This window comes from Gymnodraco acuticeps, unplaced genomic scaffold (genome assembly GCF_902827175.1).
Source record: "Gymnodraco acuticeps unplaced genomic scaffold, fGymAcu1.1, whole genome shotgun sequence".
Taxonomy (NCBI): Eukaryota; Metazoa; Chordata; class Actinopteri; order Perciformes; family Bathydraconidae; genus Gymnodraco; species Gymnodraco acuticeps.
This window is the reverse complement of record NW_022992293.1, coordinates 82,200-106,784: the sequence shown is the minus strand read 5'-3', so window position 1 is coordinate 106,784 and position 24,585 is coordinate 82,200. Positions and strand designations below refer to the sequence as shown.

General features: G+C 43.0%; 1 protein-coding gene across 17 annotated transcripts in view; it reads left to right on the top strand.

The window, feature by feature from the left end:
* Window positions 1-24,585, top strand: part of LOC117540955 (protein NLRC3-like) — a 105,636-nt gene that overhangs the window by 69,632 nt on the left and 11,419 nt on the right. For 2 of the 17 annotated variants that reach the window (XM_034207945.1, XM_034207939.1), the window contains exons 1-7: window positions 12,518-13,461; window positions 13,784-13,918; window positions 14,797-14,931; window positions 15,898-16,029; window positions 17,038-17,081; window positions 17,244-19,029; window positions 19,798-19,971. In XM_034207945.1, coding sequence (XP_034063836.1) covers window positions 13,794-13,918; window positions 14,797-14,931; window positions 15,898-16,029; window positions 17,038-17,081; window positions 17,244-19,029; window positions 19,798-19,971 — 2,396 coding nt within the window. In that variant the 5' untranslated portion in view covers window positions 12,518-13,461; window positions 13,784-13,793. Of the gene's footprint in view, window positions 1-12,512; window positions 13,462-13,783; window positions 13,919-14,796; window positions 14,932-15,897; window positions 16,030-17,037; window positions 17,082-17,243; window positions 19,030-19,797; window positions 19,972-24,585 lie in introns of those variants that run through there. The other 15 variants (XM_034207929.1, XM_034207930.1, XM_034207931.1 and 12 more) reach the window with 15 other exon arrangements.

Genomic DNA, 24,585 nt, shown 5'->3' with positions numbered 1-24,585 from the left:
TCTCCTGTTATCTCAATCAGAACAACCTTCTGGATCCGCACCAGTCTGGTTTCAAGGCAGGTCACTCCACAGAAACTGCTCTCATTGCTGTCACGGAGGAACTGCACACTGCCAAAACTGCATCCCTCTCCTCTGTCATCATCCTGTTGGACCTGTCTGCTGCATTCGACACGGTGAATCATCAGATCCTCCTTCGCACTCTCCAAAAACTTGGAGTTTCTGGCTCTGCACTTTCCCTCCTCACCTCATACCTGAAAGACCGTACCTACAGGGTGACTTGGAGAGGGTCTGAGTCCGACCCTTGTCAATTAACTACGGGGGTCCCTCAGGGCTCTGTTCTTGGTCCCCTCCTCTTCTCCTTGTACACAAACTCGCTCGGATCAGTCATTAGCCCGCATGGTTTTTCATACCACTGCTACGCTGACGACACCCAATTAATTCTGTCCTTTCCCCGCTCAGAGACCCAGGTCGTCGCACGCATCTCTGCTTGTCTAGCTGACATCTCTCAGTGGATGTCTGCTCACCACCTCAAGCTCAACCTTGACAAGACTGAGCTGCTCTTCCTCCCGGGAAAAGATTGTCCAACTCTTGACCTGACAATCAACATCGGCACCTCAGTTGTTTCCCCGACTCAGACTGCAAGGAATCTGGGTGTGACCCTAGATAACAACCTGTCCTTCACTGCAAACATCGCTGCTACAACCCGCTGCTGCAGATACACGCTTTACAACATCAGGAAGATACGTCCCCAACTGACTCAGAAAGCGACTCAGGTTCTGGTCCAGGCTCTCGTCATCTCACGCCTAGACTACTGCAACTCCCTCCTGGCTGGTCTACCTGCATGTGCCATCCGACCTCTGCAGCTCATCCAGAATGCAGCGGCTCGTCTGGTTTTCAACCTTCCTAAATTCTCCCACACCACTCCGCTCCTCCGCTCCCTTCACTGGCTTCCGGTAACTGCTAGAATCCACTTCAAGACACTGGTACTTGCTTACCGTGCTGCGAATGGATCTGGCCCTTCCTACATCCAGGACATGGTTAAACCGTACACCCCAGCGCGTGCACTACGCTCTGCATCAGCCAAACGACTCGTTGCGCCCTCGCTGCGAGGGGGACCCAAGTTCCCATCGGCGAAAACACGTGGGTTTGCTATCCTGGCTCCAAGATGGTGGAATGAGCTCCCCATTGACATCAGGACGGCAGATAGCTTGCACATCTTCCGGCGCAAACTGAAAACTCATCTCTTTCGACTCCACTTCGAGCGTTAGAACGATTAACGAAGCACTTTTATACCAATAAAGGACTGGATTACCTAAAGCCAGTTGAGTAGCACTTGAAATGTTTGGCTCTATGAAACCTGATATACTTATATGATTCTGTTTTCTTCAAGGTTGTGTCTTCCTGGTCGAATGTACTTATTGTAAGTCGCTTTGGACAAAAGCGTCAGCTAAATGCAATGTAATGTAATTACATTATGTGACTACTTGTGACTATTGACAGCAGCATACGTTAAAAAATAAAATGCCAAACATTTACTCAAATATTTAGTTATCATCAATTGAAAATGTGTTACGGTAATGAATTTATTTGGTCAATGACTCGTTAAAACTCTCTAAAAATGTGTTTTAAAACATATACAGAACTTTTCTTTTACTAGGGCTAGTTCATGTAGAACCTGGTTCATACTAATGAGAACAATTATTTTCAAAATCTGCATCGAACTGTTTTGGCTCATGTTACACCAAGTTCGTGAGAATCACCCAGTATAGCTTGCACATCTTCCGGCGCAAACTGAAAACTCATCTCTTTCGACTCCACTTCGAGCGATAGAACTATTAACGAAGCACTTTTATACTAATAAAGGACTGGCTTACCTAAAGCCAGTTGAGTAGCACTTGAAATGTTTTTGCTCTATGAAACCTGATGTACTTATATGATTCTGTTTTCTTCAAGTTGTATTTTGTTGGACGAACGCACTTATTGTAAGTCGCTTTGGATAAAAGCGTCAGCTAAATGTAATGTAATGTAGTAATAATAATATTATCTAGGAAGCAAAGTAGTATTGCTGCTTTTCAGAAATGAGTGAAATATCTGAGTACTTCTTAAACCTCTGGCTTTCACATTACCTGCTGTGCAAGTTTCACTCGTCTGTCGTTCTGTGTCTTTTCTTTTTTTTTATTTACTTTTTTAAAAACATTTTTATCACATTTCAACTTCAGTGTACATATGTAGTTAAATAGTTTTACAGAGTGGTCCGTGTTTTTTCTTTTTCTTAACAAAACAACAACAATAAACACCCAAGAACATGGGGTGTTTATTTTCAATATTAAACATTGACAGTATCGATCATTAAATAAAAAACAGTTAAACAAAAGAAGGGCGTATCGGGGTAATATACACTTTCCATTTCTCCCACATTTCCTGAAATGTAAAGTTCACCTATCATGCTGCTTTTAGGCAATAGCACAGGTCTCAGATATATACAAATATATAAAACACATGTCTATGAAGTGTTTTGCTCCAAACACCAAAACAGATCATTCTAGCCATGCCTCATATCCCTCTATTTCACTTCCTGTTTCAAAAGTGCTGATTTGGGTATAAAGCTTTAAAGAGGAGGGGGCTGAGCTCATGCGGGACCCGGCAGCTACTGTCTAAACTAAATGCTGCCGTGATGAAAACGCCATATCATGGATTATCAAGGATTCTCTCTGAAACAGTTTGGAGCTCAAAGGCTTTCTCTCTTGCCGGTTATACCACAAGGTGAGTTCCTTTTTACTTCCTGCTTCTTCACACACATGCTCTCCAGTACAGGTTAGCTCTGAGTGTTAGCATGCTAATGTAAACACCGATCATATTACGTCCAAAACAGTCGGGCATTGTTTCTGATAGCAACGTTTCTGATTGGGCCGTGGGTCCACATTTCAGATATTACGTCATATCGGACGCAAATCTGGATCAGCTCCGTTGTTCCCCGTTTTTAGAGATTTGGGTACGGTGGAAAAGAGAGAGGGTTTTATTTTCTGACGCTGCGTGAGTTCCCAGACACACCGGGGACACATGTTGATGTAGAGAAGACATCAGAAAGTGACTTTTGCCTGATAGGTCCCCTTTAAGTTCCTGGAGCCTCAAAGAGAAGGTTATTCTTTCCATTACAAAGATTTCATAAATGATACCGTACCAATCCTCTGTTTGGTTTGAGCCATTTCTTTGTGATTGCTTTCCTCGCAGCTACGCTCAACATCCCAAATAAATATTTTGTTTTCATATTTGTGGATGTTGAGTGCAGAAAACCGAAGAAGAGTTCGTCCCAATTAAAAATAAATGTTGTTCCAAATATGATCTTTCTGTGTCTTTTTACCTCAAAGACAGTTTCTGTACTTCCCTCTGGTTCCCAAACCCAGTTGAACTCGTGTTCTTCTCCTCTTGTTCCACAGTTCTCTCAGCGGCCGTGGAGACGATGTGATCGGAGGTGACGCTGAAGACAAGCTTCCCTTTGGTCTCTGCTCCATCAGAGGTATGAGTCGTAGCAATCTGTGGAATCAGAAACGAACCCTGACAGAAACACCGCACACAGTTTAAGATGATCAGAACCTGATAGGGCTGATCGGGGTGAGACCGGGGCCGAGGTTATATCGTTAGGAATGATGTCGTTTTAATTCACTAGAAATCATCAGCAGTCAAGGCCTTGTCCAAAAGTGAATGATAACACAGGTATTTGCACCATAATTCAGATGTAAAAGGCGTCCTTGGCCAAAGCTACACCCTGACACCAAGTTGTATTCAAATGGGGACGAATCATGCTGACACACTAAGCAAACCAAATACAATTGTCTTTTTGTACTTATTTATTTGTGCAACGTGCATTAAGTCAGGAAAAATTACTGCGTACTCTTACCTACTCTTAAGCTTCATGATAAAACAACTTAAAGCTGACATTACCAAATATCTATGCCACATTGAATACAGCAATATCTTAATCTGTTTAACACTGTGAGCCTTTCCTTATTTCTATTCAACACTACAGCCCTCCAATTTAACAAGTCATATACTGTTTTTAGTTCCTGTGTATTTATATGAGAAGCTACATTTGGGCCTATTTCCCCCTCTATCAACGACATTCATTTGTCAACATTACAACCAATTGTTTCGACTAATCGATTGGTCGGCGACACAGAATGACTTTGAGCACGAACTGGTGTGTTTGTGTCCCGATCTGTACACCTGCTGCTGTCAGTGCTGTCACACTCTCACGTTTCTCACTGTGTGTGTGTGTGTGTGTGTGTGCGTGCGTGCGTGCGTGCGTGCGTGCGTGCGTGCGCGTAAAGCTGAGATCACTGAATCTGGTGATTAGGTCCGTTTACGCCGGTTGTTAAACAACATCGTTATGGGGAAATGCAAGTCTGCGTCCAATTGGTTGGAAGATAAGGAGGAAGGACAATCAATATATCAGGGGTGCCCACACTTTTTCAGCTTGAGAGCTGCGGGGGGGGGTGCTAGTGGACTAAACGGTGGGTAAACTGTGGCGAGCTTACACTAATTGCGTCGCATTTGCGCTTCAGATGAGGAGGTGAGGCCCCCTCATAACTGCATGAACCCGTATGGCACAATACAACTCAGACTGGCTTACCTGTACGTCAATCAAGTGGCAAATGCCATAGTAAGGATGGATGATAGGCTGACTTTAAACAAATTAAATTAAAAAATATGTTTTCAATGTAACCGGTTAAAACTCGCTTAACTGGCGATGAGGTCTTAAAATGTATGGAAAGGGTCTGAAAAAAGGTCTTGAAATGTTTTACATTTGACTTCAGGATTCCTGCATCTAGCCTTGTAACAAATGTAGTCTACATTTCATAAGAGGTGTAAAACCTGTTAGCATTTAAAATCGCATACGAACGAAATGCTTGTGGAATCCGTAGTTGTGTTTGTATTGTTGATTCAATGTAGGTCACGTTAAGCTGTCATTATTCGGCTGTAATTTGTCATAAACTGTTGGAGTGGTGAGCAGGCCTTTTTGTTCCTGGATATTTGGGGAGTGAGGTGGTCCTTGGTATGAAACCGATAGAGAAACACTGCTCTGAGGTTTTGTTATTTACTTGTGGGTTGCCAGATCTGCGCCATCGTTTCCAACATCCCCCACCTGGACTTCCTGAACCTGAGCATGAACCCTCTGATGGGCGTTCAGCTGGAGCCCTGCATGGCGGAGGTGTTCTCCAGAGTCGACAGCTCGTCCTCATCAACACACACATCAGCTGGGACACCGTACACACACTCACCAAACACACACCTGAGTAAGTGACGTTTTGTTTGTCTCTTTATGTATTTTCTTCGTTTTTGTGTTTTTCTCTGTCAAAGCGTCTTTGAGTTGTTTTTTGTTGATGATATGGCTCTATAGTGAAGTACCAGTAAACAGTTGATGTTTATTTTGTTTATTTTTTTGTTAGTTTATTTAAAGGGGACTAGTGTTAATTTAGTTGACTAAAAAGAAATATGTTCGTCAACGACCTTTTTTTCCATGACGAAAACGAGACGATGACGAGACGGCACCGACGGCATTAAACAATAACTGTAACGAAATCATCATGCAATATCGTTGACGAAAAGTGACGAGACGAAATGTAGTTTACTAAATAAAAACTATGCCAAAATCTCTCTTTACTTTCGTTGACGAAAAATGAGGAGACGAAATATTATCAAAGATAACGTTACATTTCTGATAGTCAGTTTTTCTCCCAGCATTTCCGGTGCTGAGCTGGGCAGCAGCTGTGAGTCCGTGCTGCGCGCGGCGGTACATTTGAATTACACCGGGCAGCGGCACACTGAACTGTCAGGAAGACTCGGGTCTAACTCATGGTCTAACTAACCTTATTCAACAGAAAATAAAATGGCAACAACAGGGCTTGGGAGCAGTGGTCGCACTTGCGTTAACCGAATACCCCCCCGTCAGCGCGAGTGATTGATAAATTGTGCACTCGACGGGTAATAATGGATAATGACGGAAATGTTACGATCCTGTCCGTCAAAATGACTGACAACCAAAAAGTCTAAAGCCACCACTGCTTGGGAGAAAGAAACAATGTGATATTTGGGCCCATTTTCGCTACAATGAGGCAGAGAAAAAAAGCGAATGCATTGTTTCATCAGAAGGGAAGCAATGTGGCCAAAACACAGCAGGTAAAAACACCACAAACCTGAGCAGATACTCTGCAAAGCTTCTCAATCATTCAACCTGAGTTTTTCATCAAATAAGGACAAGATATAATCTTATTTATTTATATATACTAAAATGACAAATTATTGCTTTTGTCTAGACTAGTTTGACTGAAATGTTCTATATAATCTGATGACTAAAAAAGACTCAACAGTTTTATTTGACTAAAATAAGACTAAAATGCTCAGACTTTTAGTCGACTAAAACTTGACTAAATAAAAACAGGATGAAGGTGACTAAATATGACTAAAACTAAAAAGGAAATTTAACACAGGACTAAGACTAAAACTAAATAAAAAAATACCTGACGAAATTAACACTAGCCGGTACGATATATATATCTGCTCTGTCTGTCCTAACGATAGTTCAATAGGGCTACAACAACAACAATAACAACAACAGTCTTTCCGTTTATTCCCTCGGTTCTTTAAGTGTATATTATTTTCCCATTTAATGCTTAAAAACGTTGAACAGCAGCTGCACATGATGCTCTTTTGACCCCTCTTTTCATTTTTTATTTCAGGCTCAAGCTCGGTGTCATCGTTTTGGCCAGTCTAAGGCAGTGAAGGTGTACCGTCTGAGAGGGAAATGCTGGATAAAGCTAGTCTGAAGCTCGGGCTGGACCGTGCCGTCCTGCAGAGCTTGACTTCACAATAAAGAAAGAGTTTTATCTGGGCTGCTTCGCTGCCAGCTGCTCCCCCCGGGACCCGAAAGTGGCGTATAGCCTGTACTTCAACACCAACGAAAGTGCTCGATATATGCTGTATTGAACCAATAAACTAACACAAACTAACTGTATCACTATAACATGATGGTGATGATGATGATGATGGTGAAGTAAGAATGCATCTAACGTTCCGCTGCTCATTATAATAAAAAAACAGAGCATTAAACAAACCATCATGCTCTTACTTTGAAATCATGCGGAAATGTCGTCATCAGCGGGCCATCACGTGGTTTCCGAAAATAACCGAGTGAGACGAGTAGATTTTAGCCGAGACCGGCGGAAAATATGTCTCAAAATTCCGTGTGTGTAAAAAGACGATCCACAAGCAGAAATGTGAGATCCACGAGCAGAGATTTCAGATCCGCAAGCGCATTTTTGGTCGACAAATACAAAATGGATTCACAAATGCCTGATCGAAAGTTGTAAATGTTAAAGAGATAATCACAGATCTTTTTTTTATTTGTGAAAATATTTAGCGTATTTGCAGATCCGTTTTACATTTGCACATTTATTTGTGAGTTTGCAAATGTTTTAAATGCATTTGTGGTGTTTTACATTTCCAAATCACATATTTACACACAAATTATTTTTATGTTCACACAAATAATTATGAGAGATATCTATGCCAATATCTTAACATCCCGATAGCAATGAATATCTGAAGTGCTTTGACAAAAAAATCCATAAACAAATATCACCTCTGGAAGCCGTGAAGCTGTAAAAAGCACGACCAATCATCTGAGCCGGCTAAAGTAACTGGATGGCCTACTTGCCTGTCAGCCTTCCATCTGTGCACAAACTTATCTCGTGCCCTCATTGGTCATGTGCGCGTTCGTGTGTGTTGGAGGAGGGGCTCTGTAAGGAAGTGGCAGATTTGTTCCGGCTGTGTATTTTCAAATTCTAGCGCACTCGAGCTGGTTTCTCCAAAATGACCTACCCCACCTTTAAGTGATGCCTTTAATAAAACACTAACAATCTTACCTCCTAGCTATAGAGCCTTTTTGCCTACACCGATAACGAGATAACTTAAAATATCAAAGCCTTCACCAGTCCTGACAATCCTGCAAAAATAAGGTCAACCTTGGCAGCAGGTTACAGCCCTCAGAAATGTGATTCATTGCGCCAATAATAATAATAACTTTTTCTGATTTCAATAGATCTTATGCTCTCACTCTGGGTTTCTGGGTAAAAGGTTGCATTGTTGAAGCCATGGCGCTGTAGGTGCTCCAGGGTGGGTCGCTGCTGTTGGACTTTGGACAGACAAATTAACTTGTGATACTAATACTTTAAGTTAACTTAGCTGATTGTACTCTTTATTACTTCACTAAAGTATAATTGCAAGGGCAGGACCTTTTATATTTGGCAAAGTATTTAAAAATGTTGCAATCTCCAAAACAATTCATGGTATTATGGTATCATGGTGTTAGAATGCCGGAGCAGCCATGGAGGACAAATAGAAGAAGCAGGCAGGTTGGTGTTTTTCCACAGAAAACTGTTTTATTTTCTCAACCACTGTGACCACATGGCTGTCCTCCATCACCCACACAGTATACAACCCCTTCTCAACAACACTGACTGCCTTTTATAGGATGCCTCAGATCTTCATTGGCTGGCACATACCATTATCTTTATCCAAGCAAACTATTTAATACCACTATATACACATTTACTAAACATTTCCCCACCAATTTACCAATAATACACACATGAATAAAGCTATGACAATATACATTAATTAACTATATCTATGTGCAAAAAATGTCGAACTCCCCCCAGGAGACTACCACTTGCCGTTTCCCTCCCGGAACTATATTTCGAGGTGTGCGGGCCCGGGGGAACTATTTTGCCCGAACACCCGGGGAGAGAGAACAGACAGAGGTAAGTTTAATCATCACACAATAAATCACTAATTCACACGTTTACTTCATGAACAATCCCTCGCTACCCTTACTGTTAGCAATTCATGAATATGCGCATTTTAAACCGCATCCATTTCTTTACTCAGGCGAACAGCGAGCAGGAACGGCCCAGCGTCCGCGCCGCACGACACTCACACAACGATGCAATTCAATCAATTGTCAATAAACATATTCATACATTGATAAAGTGTGTTGTTTAAATCATGTGCCAATACTGTGTCAATATACCCTATAGTACAGTACAATGATTATATCAACGTGAGCTCTAGTAACGACGTCTCGTCGTTACACCTTGTTTTTTTACTCTGTAAAGAAGAGTACACAACAACACTGCCATCTGCTGGCAGCACATTTATAGTACTTATACTATACATTTCAGGTAGATATTGTACTGTGTTTCTATAGTATTATGTCTTACAATTGCACTTACCTTCCTAATTGAGATCCTTTGACTTGTAGATAAAGATTTTGCATATTCTAAGAGCAGTTTTAACCAAATTCAGCAACAACATTTAAATAAAAATAACATTATAAAGTGAAAGCAAGCAAAGAAATACAACAATTTGTCTGATAAATATTTCATTTCATACTTTTATATAACCTAACTAACTGATATACTTCTATTTCTGCACTAACTAACAACAATTGCAATAAAATACAAATATTTGATAAACGTTACATTCAATTTAGTCCAAGATTCACTCATGTCATTTTATAATGAAAAATCAAATGCATTTCTTTCTTTTTTGCAGCCTTCTTCTTATTCATGTTGTCTAGTTAGGTGCCATAGAGGACCTTTCTTATTTCACTAATTTCCCCTCCTCTCTCCTTGGTTCCCCTCCTCGATTCCTCCGCTCGCATCTCCTGTGGGCGGGACTAATGCTGCGTTCACACCGGACGCGATGCGATGTTTGGGGGCGGCGCGGTTACATGTCAAGTCAAATCCTGGTCCACTCATTCGTCACATCCCGGATTGATTACTGCAATGCACTTCTGACTGGCCTTCCCATCAAGCTCCTCAATAGACTGCAAATAATTCAGAACTCTGCTGCCCGGATCATCACCCGCACCAACTCATCCGACCACATCACCCCCATTCTCACTCAGCTACACTGGCTTCCTGTACGCTACCGTATTGACTACAAAAACATTCTACTCATATACAAAGCTGTCCATAACCTTGCCCCCATCTACATCACTGATCTCCTTCAGGAGTACACCCCCTCCCGCACCCTCTGCTCTTCGTCCGTAGGACTTCTCACCGTCCCAAGCTATCGCCTCAAAACCATGGGTGCTCGAGCTTTCAGCTGCTCGGCTCCCAGACTCTGGAACTCCCTGCCACGACACATCCGACAGTCTGATTCCATAACAACATTCAAAACCCAACTCAAAACCCACCTGTTCAAACTGGCATTTTCTTTATAATCTGTACCCTGTGTCCCTTTGTGTCCTTTTGTAGTCAATTTCCTGTTGTTTGTCTTGTCTCACCCCGGCTGATACTTCACTAAATCCACTGTTTTAATTTGTAAGGTAAAATTGTAAATGTAAATTGTAAATCTGTAACCCTGTAAGGTGTCCTTGGGTGTTATGAAAGGCGCCCCCCAAAATAAATGTATTATTATTATAATTATTAAGGCAGAGACGCGGACAGACGCAAATTCGCTCCGACGGCGAGCATGAAGCGGTTGATGCGAATATCGCGGCGCGATTGAGGCGATTGGAGGGGGCCGCGACAAACGCTCAAGTTCAATATTTTCAACTCGAGCGTCAAATTCCCGTGACGTGATCTCGCGGCAGCCAATCAGCGGTGAGGATCTCAGCCTGCCGTCACTGAAGTAGAACCACAAAACTAAAACATCAGCCGTTAGCACTCAGAGCTCACAGCTCCTCATATCTGTTCAGAAACTGGACACAAGTTAAACAAGTACAAACCACAGACTGTCTGTGTCATGGCGAATACAGTCACTGGTTTATTTATGTCTGTAGGCCGTTGTTATGAGTGTGGACGGAGCATATACAACGTTAGCTAAGCCTGGTCGACCCGATCTTCAATCAGAAAACACGCATTTTAAAAGGTTTTTAAAATGCGTGTTTTCTGAATGTTTTCTGAATGTTTGTCTGCAGACCGGTATCAGTATGTTGTTACTTCGGCACCATTTTGAAACGTGTATTACAATTCAATCACGGTAAAACATGTTTTGTTGTAGTTGTAGCTCCCGAGCCAGCGCGTCTTATTTGAATGATGCGAGTAAACCATGGAGTAAACACAGCTGACAGCCGCGATGAAACCCTAATGTTCCAGGGTACTCTAGAACAGTGGTTCCAAACCTTTTTTCCCAAGAGCAGTGGCGGTTCTAGACCAATTTGACTGGGGGGGCCACTGGGGGGCCAGTTATTTTCTGAGGGGGGCACAATAAATGCAGGACGAAAAAGAGAACTAGACAGTATGAAGTAATTGCGCATAAGAAAACAATGCAATACAGTTATTGGTATTTGTTTCAGTACACTTATTTATTTCAGATAGATCTTATAGTTATTACTGTTAGCTTCAGCTTAAGTTATAGTGCAATGTTTGCACTAACACCATATTTATATAAAAATAAAGACAATGAACAGTTACATCTCTACTTTACATAAGGGTGTCTGCACAATCTCACATTACAGCAACAAAATCCTGCGGTTTTTGGCAAACAGAAAATATACATTTTAAAAAAAAAACAAAAAAACTTTTCATTGTTAGGGGGGCCACAGGTCAGTGTTAGGGGGCCACTGCCCCCCCCCTAGAACCGCCCCTGCCCAAGAGCCCCCCCAAGGGCGCATAAGCGGTAATTCAAGTTTAAAAGTCTCAAAATGCTACAACTACTGTCACAAACTGGATGAATGTGAAGTATTTTGTTAAAGGAGGATGAAAGCGTAATTAAGGAGCACTATTGGAGTGACTTTCATGGTTATTGGACTCAGGATTAATTTATTTGGATTCCCGCTGTATGAAGAAATTAAAGGACGGCGCAAGTGGAAACAATTCACAAAGGGATTAAACTGTTGCTCAAAGTAAGCCGGATTTTGCCGATGTGTTTATGTGGATTCAAAAGTCGTAAATAATCTATAAAATGGAGGAGACCGATCTGATCGGAGCAACTGTGACAAATAATCCAACTGAAACCGGCATGGACAATGACTATGTTTTAAAAATGCGCTTATCCAGACAAGCCTGGTTTGGACACTTTATGGGCAGAAGAAACATTTATATTAAAGAAAGAATTATACATTTCTGTCTTTTTATGCCTTTAATACTAACTTGAATTTTTATTAAAAATTAATTAGTCAATTATTTTGTATATGTTATTGTAATGTAGAGACAAGGCTTTTAGTGACAATCATGTATTGCCTTACAATTATGTGTAAAAAAAAAGAAAGTCTAAATATGATATTTGGCCTCAAATCATCTGAGGCCTGGTGCCCCCCCTGCGATCTTTGGTGCCCCCCAGGTTGGGAACCACTGCTCTAGAAGGCCCGCTAGTTAACTGTCTCGAGACAGAGGATATAGATGAATGCGACGAAGCAATTCATGCCGTTTTATTGTTTTTAACGTTGAAATGACAAGTGCAACAGGTGAAGTTGTTGCGGAATTGTTGTGAGTACCCTTTTCAAGCGGGGGGTGGGGTGTGTACAGAAGGTCCAGTTGTGATAGACGGTTCGCCGGTATACCGGCGGGCCAGATTTGGCCCCCGGGCCTTGAGTTTGACATTTGTGGTTTAGACGATATCCGTTTAATCACTGACAATCTGACCAAAGATAACAAATCAGTATTACATGTGTTATCCCTCACAGTGACTCCTCTCATGTGGAACATTTACAAAAAGGCAAGAGGAAACGTGAGGGACACAATATGAAGAGGGAAGTCCCCACAAAAAGTATCTTCTGAGAACAGTGACTACATTTCAGAGGTTCCGCCCACTGATCTCCGACCTTGTCAGGTATTGAACATTCAATAAATGAAGAATACAGAATTATTAAATATAAAACACAGAATGTGTGTGATTATACTTAATTATTTACACATAAACACCACTACATATTCACAACTGTTACACTTGTACTTGAGTACAAGTAGTAGTACTCAGATCTTGTAGGCTACTTGAGTAAAAGTAGAAGTACTCAGATCTTGTACTTGAGTAAAAGTAGAAGTTTTTTTTAAAAGTCCATTCATATTCTGGGAGAATAGAGTAACAGATGCAATAAATGCAGCAGGGTTAATAATCCAGAAACACACATATATAATAGGGAACAATTGAATGCACAGTTAACACTAGAGTACTTAAATACCTCAACACTTTAACTTCAGTGAGGTTTTGAATGCAGGATGTTTACTGGGTTATTTCCACACTGGTATTCATGTTTTCAATAACTTGGTTGAGCTTGTTTTTAGCTCTATCTCAATGAACAGAGTCCCTGGATGTGAACTGGTTCAGCTGATAAGGCTGGTTATAACACAAAGGGAGGAGCTGCAGACAGGGAGGGAAGTTGAAAGTGAAAGTAGTAAGACTGCCAGACAGCCAGACGCCATTTTACAGCTCACGGAGCAGAAGGAGAACAACGGGGTGAGTGTAAACACCAAGATCTGCTTTTTAAAAGATTCATTATTTACTCTGTTAGACTGATAACATAACTTCTCTGTTAAAAATCAGCGTCCTAGAGTCCAATGAGACTTCTGCAAACTCTTTGTATTTCCTGTTTGCTGCTCCGTCAGAGTTACAGAACATGTGACAGCGCAGTCAAAATGGAGGCCTGTCTGAAGTCTGACTGATTTGATGTTTTTAACCAAGTTTATTACTATGATGGTTTGGATTGAAAAAAGCGTGTTATTATACTGTTTGTGTGCGTGCGTGTGTGTGTGTGTGTGTCTACTGGTGTATCTCTCAGACTGGAGAAGATGAGTGATTTAAAAGATGAGGAAGAGGACACACCTTCAGTCTCCAGCTGTCTGTCTCTGAAGAGTGACCGGTCTAAAGGCTGGTTTCCAGACTTCAGAAATGAACCTGGACCCTCAGACACAGAGTAAGAGTTTCTGCTGTAAACTGACCTGAAGAGGATTCAGCTTTTATACAACCTGATATATTAAGGATATTTCAATATGCAATCATAGTATCATTGCATCTGTGGCATAACATGGTTTTAAATGGCACACATATTGATACAAACTAACTAAAAACTAAATATATCGTCTAAAACATTATTCACTACTTGGGTATGTTTATGTATTATTAAGATGTTTATTAATAATAGTGATAACCTGGTGAGCTGGTTGTGTTTGGCATTATCAGATATTAGGGGTGGGGGAAATAATCCATACAGCATAGTATCGCGATACTTTGCGTGGCGATATTGTATCGATACACGGATGCCAAGTATTAAAAAAAATATATAAACTGTAGCATATCCAAAAGATGGTCGTATATAAAACAGGAAGTTACGTTAAGACATGAATACAATTGCAATGAAAATAACAAAAACAATGCCATCTCCTTTTCAGGTTCTAATAACACAAATTGAGTTATTTACATAAACTATTGATTTTGCAAATACATGTTTTAACCAGGAAGGGAAGACGGACATGGATACGACCCATGTGATTTGCAATATATCGTATCGCAATACTTAGCATATCGTAGAATCACAATACTATCGTATCGTGGCTTAAGTATCGCAATAGTATCGTATTGTGGGGAGCCTGGTGATTCCCAGCCCTAGCAGATATAATAATAATAAATTAGATAACATGTGACAGCGCAGTCAAAATGGAGGCCTGTCTGAAGTCTGACTGATTTGATGTATTTTAACCAAGTTTATTACTATGATGGTTTGGATTGAAAAAAGCGTGTTATTATAATGTGTGTGTGTGTGTGTGTGTGTGTGTCTGTGTGTGTATCTCTCAGACTGGAGAAGATGAGTGATTTAAAAGATGAGGAAGAGGACACATCTTCAGTCTCCAGCTGTCTGTCTCTGAAGAGTGACCGGTCTATAGGGCAACCTCTAAGCTTCAGAAATGAACCTGGACCCTCAGACACAAAGTAAGAGTTTCTGCTGTAAACTGACCTGAAGAGGATTCAGCTTTTATACAACCTGATATATTAAGGATATTTCAATATGCAATCATAGTATCATTGTATCTGTGGCATAACATGGTTTTAAATGGCACAAATATTGATAAATACTAACTAAAAACTAAATATATCGTCTAAAACATTATTCACTACTTGGGCATGTTTATGTATTATTAAGATGTTTATTAATAATAGTGATAACCTGGTGAGCTGGTTGTGTTTGGCATTAGCAGATATTAGGGGTGGGGGAAATAATCCATACAGCATAGTATCACGATACTTTTGCGTGGCGATATTGTATCGATACACGGATGCCAAGTTTTTAAAAATATATAAACTGTAGCATATCCAACAGATGGTCGTATATAAAACAGGAAGTTACGTTAAGACATGAATACAATTGCAATGAATGTAACAAAAACAAAGCCATCTCCTTTTCAGGTTCAAAGAACACACATTGGGTTATTTACATAAACTATTGATTTTGCAAATACATGTTTTAACCAGGAAGGGAAGACGGACATGGATACGACCCATGTGATTTGCAATATATCGTATCGCAATACTTAGCATATCGTAGAATCACAATTCCTATCGTATCGTGGCTTAAGTATTGCAATAGTATCGTATTGTGGGGAGCCTGGTGATTCCCAGCCCTAGCAGATATAATAATAATAAATTAGATAACATGTGACAGCGCAGTCAAAATGGAGGCCTGTCTGAAGTCTGACTGATTTGATGTATTTTAACCAAGTTTATTACTATGATGGTTTGGATTGAAAAAAGCGTGTTATTATTGTGTGTGTGTGTGTGTGTGTGTGTGTGTGTGTGTGTGTGTGTGTGTGTGTGTGTGTGTGTGTGTGTGTGTGTGTGTGTGTGTGTGTGTGTGTGTGTGTGTGTGTGTGTGTGTGTGTCTGTGTGTGTATCTCTCAGACTGGAGAAGATGAGTGATTTAAAAGATGAGGAAGAGGACACATCTTCAGTCTCCAAGCTGTCTCTGAAGAGTGACCGGTCTATAGACTGGTTTCAAGACTTCGGAAATGAACCTGGACCCTCAGACACAAAGTAAGAGTTTCTGCTGTAAACTGACCTGAAGAGGATTCAGCTTTTATACAACCTGATATATTAAGGATATTTCAATATGCAATCATAGTATCATTGTATATGTGTCATAAAATGGTTTTAAATGGCACAAATATTGAGAAATACTCACTAAAAACTAAATATATCGTCTAAAACATTATTCACTACTTGGGCATGTTTATGTATTATTAAGATGTTTATTAATAATAGTGATAACCTGGTGAGCTGGTTGTGTTTAGCATTAGCAGATATTAGGGGTGGGGGAAATAATCCATACAGCATAGTATCGCGATACTTTGCGTGGCGATATTGTATCGATACACGGATGCCAAGTTTAAAAAAATATATAAACTGTAGCATATCCAACAGATGGTCGTATATAAAACAGGAAGTTACTTTAAGACATGAATACAATTGCAATGAATGTAACAAAAACAATGCCATCTCCTTTTCAGGTTCAAAGAACACACATTGAGTTATTTACATAAACTATTGATTTTGCAAATACATGTTTTAACCAGGAAGGGAAGACGGACATGGATACGACCCATGTGATTTGCAATATATCGTATCGCAATACTTAGCATATCGTAGAATCACAATACTATCGTATCGTGGCTTAAGTATTGCAATAGTATCGTATTGTGGGGAGCCTGGTGATTCCCAGCCCTAGCAGATATAATAATAATACATTATATTTATATAGCGCTTTTCTGGAATTCAAAGACGCTTATGAGGGAGGGTAGACAAACAAGGACAGGCAAAACAAAACATATATATAACGTTTTTTGTGAGATTACATGTAGAGTCAATGTAAAACCCAGATCTGTGCCTGGGAACACACAGGAAGTGAAGATGTGAAATTCGTGTCACCTGCATATTCGTGCAGCGTGAAACATTTAATCTTGAGTGTAAAGTGACGCTCTGCCCATTGGTGAGGATCAGCTCCACTAATGTAGAGTGCTATAAAGGATGTGTTCATCTCCACAGAGGGAAGAGGAGGAGTCCTGCCAGGCAGACCAGAACTGCACGAGGTAAGAGGCCGAACTCATGCAGCACTTTATTCCTCTTCCTAGTTCATTTGTATACTGTTGTAGAGCATAGACAGTAAGCTGTTTATAAAACATTTAAACTCAGTTTTTTAATTAGATTCTCAGAGCATGTTCCTGATTCTCTCCTGTTTCCTTCTCTTTCAGCAGAGAGTGGTCTGCAGGAGGTTCTAGATGAACATAGGCTCAGTCTGAGGAGGAGATGTGAACGTGTGACTGAAGGAACTGATCAAAGTGAAACCCTCCTCAACAGCATCTTCACTGAGCTCTACATCACACAAGGCCAGAGTGAAGAGGTTAATACCCAGCATGAGGTGAGGCAGCTGGAGACAGCTTCCAAGAAGATGAACCTCCATGACACTCCCATCAAGTACAGGGACATCTTTAAAGCCTCACCTGACCAACAGACTCTCATCAGAGCGGTCCTGACCAACGGAGTCGCTGGAGTTGGAAAGACCTTCTCAGTGCAGAAGTTCACTCTGGACTGGGCCGAGGGTTTGGGAAACCAAGATGTCAGTCTGGTGATCCCGCTCTCCTTCAGGGAGCTGAACCTGATCAAAGGTGAGCAGTACAGTCTTCTCAGGCTGCTCCATGTTTTCCATCCAACCTTACAGAAGGTCACAGCAGAGCAGCTGGCTGTCTGCAAAGTGCTGCTCATCTTTGACGGCCTGGATGAGAGCAGACTTTCTCTGGACTTCAGAAACAATGAGGTTGTGTCTGATGTCTCACAGCAGTCCTCAGTCAACGTGCTGCTGACAAACCTCATCAGGGGGAAGCTGCTTCCCTCGGCTCTCGTCTGGATAACTTCCAGACCTGCAGCGGCCAATCAGATCCCTCCTGAGTGTGTGGACAGGGTAACAGAAGTACGAGGCTTCACTGACGCCCAGAAGGAGGAGTACTTCAGGAGGAGATCAAGTGATGAAGACCTGTCCAGCAGAATGATCTCTCACATCAAGAGCTCCAGGAGCCTCCACATCATGTGTCTGATCCCAGTCTTCTGCTGGATCACTGCTGCAGTTCTGGAACACATGTTGACTACAGACCAGAGAGGAGAGCTGCCCCAGACCCTCACTGACATGTACTCACACTTCCTGCTGGTCCAGACCAAGAGGAAGAAGCAGAAGTATGAAGAGGGACATGAGACGAGTCCACAGCAGCTGACGGAGGCTGACAGGGAGCTTCTTCTGAAGCTGGGGAGGCTGGCGTTTGAACATCTGGAGAAAGGAGACATCATGTTCTACCAAGAAGACCTGCAGCGCTGTGGCCTTGGTGTCACCGAGGCCTTGGTGCACTCAGGAGTTTGTACAGAGATCTTCAAAAGAGAGAGAGTGATCTTCCAGAAAACAGTCTACTGCTTTGTTCATCTGAGCGTTCAGGAGTTTCTGGCTGCAGTCTACTTGTTCCACTGTCACACCAACAGAGACACAGCGGTACTGAAGGACTTCCTGCAGAGTGATCAGGATTACTCATCCCTGGATGTCTTCCTGAAGGGAGCCATGGAGAAATCCCTCAGAAGTGAAAATGGCCACCTGGACCTGTTTGTCCGCTTTCTCCACGGCCTCTCTCTGGAGTCCAACCAGAGACTGTTAGGAGGCCTGCTGGGTCGCACAGACATCAGACCAGAAACCATCCAGAGTGCCATCAGCAACCTGAAGGAGATGAGCAGTGATGAAATCTCTCCTGACAGGAGCATCAACATCTTCCACTGTCTGACAGAGATGAAGGACCACTCATTAACTCAGGAGATCACAGAGTTCCTGAAGTCAGAGAACAGATCAAAGAAGGAACTCTCTGTGATCCACTGCTCTGCTCTGGCCTACATGCTGCAGATGTCTGAGGAGGTTCTGGATGAGTTGGACCTAAAGAAGTACAACACATCAGCGGAGGGACGACGGAGACTGATTCCAGCTGTGAGGAACTGCAGGAAGGCCAAGTGAGTCAGATGTGATTCACTTTATAAACTAATGAGGATCAGGAGTTTAATTATTCAAATGAACACGATAACATTTCTGCTGTTTAAATACTGAGAGCAAAATAAACCATCACTGTTCTTCTATTTATTTATAATAATAGTTAAACTGAAGCGTTCCTCTCTTCATGTTGAGTGAAGGAGGCGACATGTCAAACACATGAAGGACTCTAGAGGTTTCTCAGCATGTGATCACAGCACACAGCAGGACTCACAGTTATCACAGAAAGCACTTATTACTTTCTAGTAGTTTCTTTATCATTAAGACACACACGTTTTTATCACAATGTGTTGGAGTTTAAAATAAGATCTAAATCATTTCCCACCAATAACAGAGTTAAGTCTTAATGCTGATATTCTGGGAACATCTGATGGTATTCAGTTGAACATATTGAAACGTCATTGCTTTGTTAATTGTGTTTGTGTGTGCAGTAAATGTTCAGATGCTCAGAGAAGCCAAAACATCCTCCATCATTCATTCACATCCACATCTAAATATGTACATCTCTAACATTGTGATTTATTTAATGTTCCTGTTTCTTTGGTAACAGCCAGTGACAGCAGGAGCACAGACATGTGATCAGATCACACTGACAACTCATTACACTCTATTATTATACATCATATTAAATGGACTAACAGCAAATGTCTATCAGAATATGTCAAATATGTTTTCATCAAATGCAATGTTTCCTCTTTTTAACACATGTTGTAATTTATATGTTATTATAGACTCACTGGCTGTGGACTCTCAGAGACTGAATGTGAAGTCCTGGCCTCAGCTCTGAAGTCTGACTCCTCCCATCTGAGAGATCTGGACCTGAGTAACAACGCTCTGAAGGACTCAGGAGTGGAGCGTCTGAGTTCTGGACTAAAGAGTCCAAACTGCAGACTGGAGACTCTCAGGTCAGTTCACTGACTGCAGTTCATACAGATCTGTTTGTGTTTATGATTTCCTGAAAGAACAAATAGATTATTGTTATTTTGTCCACTTTGCTAATGACTGAATATTGATCAGAGTAACAGAGAGAGGTGAATGTGTGAGGGAGAGAGTCTGAGCTTCCACAGACTCACTCTGAGCTCCAGGAGTCAGTGGAGATGCTGTCAGGACTGATGAGCTGTGAGGGAGAGGAAGGAGTTGATAAACATCTGATCAAAGTTAGAGTTCCAGATCATCAGTGGATTGTTTCTAAATCATCTCTGACATCAACTAGGGATGGCAATTTGAAAGTAAATGTATGTTCGAATATTCGACCCCCAAAAAACGGTTAACCGAATATTCGAAATGTACAAATCCAATAATATATATATATGTTTTTAAATGTTAAAAATATATTTTTAATAAACACATCTTTGTTTGTCGTGTAGGACTCTGCGTTAGAGAGTAACGTTCAGGGGTTAAGTTGGTGTTTGATATGTGAGGGGGCTCTCTGTATCAAGCACAAGTACGGGCACGAGCAAAAATAGGACTCAAGAGCACAACCAGGCAATAAGGTCTTTAGTCAAGCGTTTAATCCAAAAGGTAAAAATAAAACAGGCAATGATCAAAAAATGTACTGACTTGAAGTAACAAAAAAACAACCAACTAGGTTGGTACAAATGCTAAGCAGCTAGAACAATAGCTTACGTCAGAAGAGAAACATGGAGCACCTTCTGCTATACAGACAAGACGAACTGGCACTGACCAAGGAAACAGCACAGACTAAATACACAGGTGAGGAGTGATCATTAGGGACAGCTGAGGCTCATTGAGACCAGGCAGGTGATTAACAGGGAGCGAAAATACACAGGTGAGGGAGTGAGGCGATCAGCCAGGGCCAGGATGTGACAGTACCCCCCCCTCAACGACCGGCACCGGACGGTCCAGGCTCGTTTGGATGATGCCTGTGGAAATCCCGGATGAGGTCTGGGTCGACAATGTTCTTTGAAGATACCCATTCCCTCTCCTCAAGACCATAGCACTCCCAATCCCCCAGATACTGGCGTCCACGACCCCGCCGGCGAGTCGCCAAGAGCCGCTTGACAGAATAAACTGGCCCTCCATCGATGAACCGGGGGGGCGGTGGGGGTCTGGAGGCAGGAACCAGAGGGCTCTCTTTGACCGGCTTGATCCGAGCCACATGGAACGTTGGGTGTGACCTCATGGACCTGGGAAGCTTGAGTCTCACAGCAACAGGATTAATAATCTTTGAGACAGGGAAGGGACCAACAAAGCGAGGCGCCAACTTACGGGACTCGACTCGAAGAGGAAGATCCTGAGTGGAGAGCCATACTCTCTGGCCGACACGATAGGTGGGAGCAGGGATCCGTCGGCGGTAGGGTTGGGAACCGAAACTCGGTTCCAGATGAGAACCGATAAGAAAATGCCGGGTACCGGGTACCCATACAAAATACACAATTTCGGTTCTGCTTAACGGTTCCTAAACGCGGTAGACCCTGTATTCCAGCGGGTCCGTCTGCACCGCGGTGCTGCGGTGACCCGGTGGAATACAGGGCGGACCTGGAGAATCACAGAACGGCCGGTCGTCAGCGGGCCGTTGACGGCCGGCTCCGTACGCTGACGGCCGGCACCGCCCTTCATTTTTTTAAACGGCATCATATAAATTGCGCTGACAGGCGACAGAGGTCCACAGTTGCCCCGCAGCGATGCTCCCCCGCCCTCCCGTAGACATTTCACGAGCTCAGTCACTTCATAACACCAAAGATAGGTCGCGGTAAACACTCTGAAGTGAGGCTCCACTACACTAAAAAATAAAAATAAAAGGCAAAGTGTAATGCCTGTTAATAGCTTGCCACAGGCATAGCTCAGTTAAAATAAAGCACAGCTATTGTGCAATACATTTGTATTGCATGTATATTTTTTAGTAACAATTTCAGTTAAAGCTTTTAAGAATAAATATATTTTTGTTATCTAAACGTTTGACCTCTTTATTTTACAATTTTGGAATCGAAACGGGGAATCGATAAGAACCGGAATCGATAAGCAGAACCGGAATCGAAATCGGAATCGATAAATTTCAAACGATACCCATCCCTAGTCGGCGGTCTGCTGCCCTCTTGTACCGAGTAGACGTCCTAAGCAGCACTTGTCTAGCCCCAGTCCAGATGCGACGGCACCTCCGAATCAGTGCCAAGGCAGAAGGAACCCTGACCTCTCCCTCCAGGGACGGAAACAGGGGTGGTTGGTAGCCATAAGCACACTGAAATGGGGAAAGACCAGTAAAAGAGCAAGGCAATGTGTTGTGCGCATACTCAACCCAGATAAGATTCTTACTCCAAGTAGTGGGGTTCTGAGAGACGAGACAGCGCAGACCGGTCTCTAACTCCTGGTTGAGCCGCTCGGTCTGTCCGTTGGACTGAGGGTGATGGCCGGAGGAGAGGCTAACGGTGGCCCCCAGGAGAGCGCAGAACTCCTTCCAAAACTTGACGAACTGGGGACCCCGATCCGACACAACATCTTTAGGGAAGCCATGTAACCGGAAAACATTGGACAGGACAACCTCCGCCGTTTCCTTGGCAGAGGGTAACTTGGGGTGTTAAAAGCAGTTTTCCATTCATCCCCCTCCCTTATTCTCACCAGACGATAAGCATTTCTAAGATCTAACTTGGTAAAGATCTTAGCACCTTGTAACTGGTCGAAAGCTGATGACATAAGAGGAAGGGGATACCTGTTCTTGATGGTAATGTCGTTCAAACCTTGATAGTCAATGCAGGGGCGAAGTGACTTGTCCTTCTTTGCCACAAAGAAAAATCCGGCTCCAGCGGGAGAGGAAGAAGGTCTAATTAATCCAGCGGAAAGTGAAGACTCCACATATTCCTTCATCGCCCGTGTCTCTGGAGCAGATAGGGAATAAAGACGACCCCTGGGTGGTCAAGAGCCTGGTAACAAGTCTATAGCACAATCGTACACACGATGAGGGGCAGCGAGGTGGCTCTGGCCTTGTTAAAAACCTCCTTAAGGTCATGGTAACACTGAGGGACCTTGGAAATGTCAGGGTAATCAGGATCTGACATGTCTTGAATTACAGGGACAGCTGGAGGAGCAGTCAGGGAACATTTGGATGGAAAACAGGTACTTAAACATCCCTTACTTACACCAAGCAATAATCTTGCCAGTGGACCAGTCTATGTGGGGGTTGTGTAGGGTAAGCCAGGGGTACCCCAAAATGATTGGGTGTTCCGGGGACCGAAAAACATGAAAGACGAGAAGCTCAGTGTGACCGTCCTGGAAACTTAGCTGAAGAGGTTGGGTGTGGTGAGTTACCCTACAGAGAAGACGGCCATCCAAGGCACTTGCTTCCATTGGTCTTGGAAGGGGAAAGGTCTCAAGGTTCAACTTCTTAGCCAACTCAAAGTCTATAAAACTGGCATCTGAGCCAGAGTCTACCAAAACAGGATGCCTAAGAACCACAGAAGACGAAGACAGAGTGACATTTGGGAGACAACGTGAGGGACTAACATTAAGTGTAGTGCGGCTCACCAGTGCCCTCTTCTTACTGGCGAGCCAGATCTTTTAGTAGGCGACAGTTGGTGACTGAGTGTCCCCGTTCACCACAGTAGAAGCACCTGCCCTCCCGCAGGCGGCGCTGTCGCTCCTCGGGAGTCAGCTTGGTCCTGCCGAGCTGCATGGGCTCCTCCGGAACAGCAGGGGGCGACAGAGGCCCAGTAGACGGAAGCCAGGGCCTGGGGTGATTCCATGAGGACAAAGAGCTGGGCGAAGACTGCCTCTTGTGGGAGAAATAGGGAATCGCAGTGTCTCTCTCTTGCTCCCTCTCTATCAGTCGCTTGTCAATCTTAATAGTCAATGAAATTAGGGAGTCCAAATCAGCTGGAAGCTCAAGGGGAGCCAACTGATCCTTTAATGTGCCGGACAATCCATAAAGGAAAGCATCAAACAATGCTGATTGGTTCCAGTCACTGTCCGCTGCCAGGGTACGGAACTTTATAGCATAGTCAGAAACCCTCTGCTTACCCTGGCGTAATCCAACGAGTGCTCTGGCTGCCTCCCGCCCTGGTGGGATGTGCTGGAAGATCTTGGTGAAGGTCTCAGAGAAGAGATCAAGGGAGTCACAAACAGGAGACCTTCTCACCGACTCTGCCGTTGCCCAAGCCTCCGCTCGGCCAGAAAGGTGGGAGACAATGTATGCCACCCTTGAGTGCTCAGATGGGTAGCATGCAGCCTGGAGTTCAAAGTGGAGGCCGCACTGAGCCAGGAAAGCCCGACAATCACCGGAATCCCCAGAAACCGCTCTGGTCGGGAGAGGTGAAGGGACAGGGTCGGAGTTGGAGACTGGACTGGTGTAGGATCCACTGGGAAAACAGGCAATGGAGCAGCTGGAGGACTTGGCTGGAGTAATAGTCTTTGGATATTTTCGACCAAATAACAGACTTGCCCACCAAAAGACGACAAAACAGACTCCTGTCTCTCGGCCATCAACTTTAATTCCTGGCGAAGCCCGCTAAGTTCCTGCTTTTGGTGGTAAATCCTGCTCCCTTGACTCTGAAGAGCAGTCCGCACAG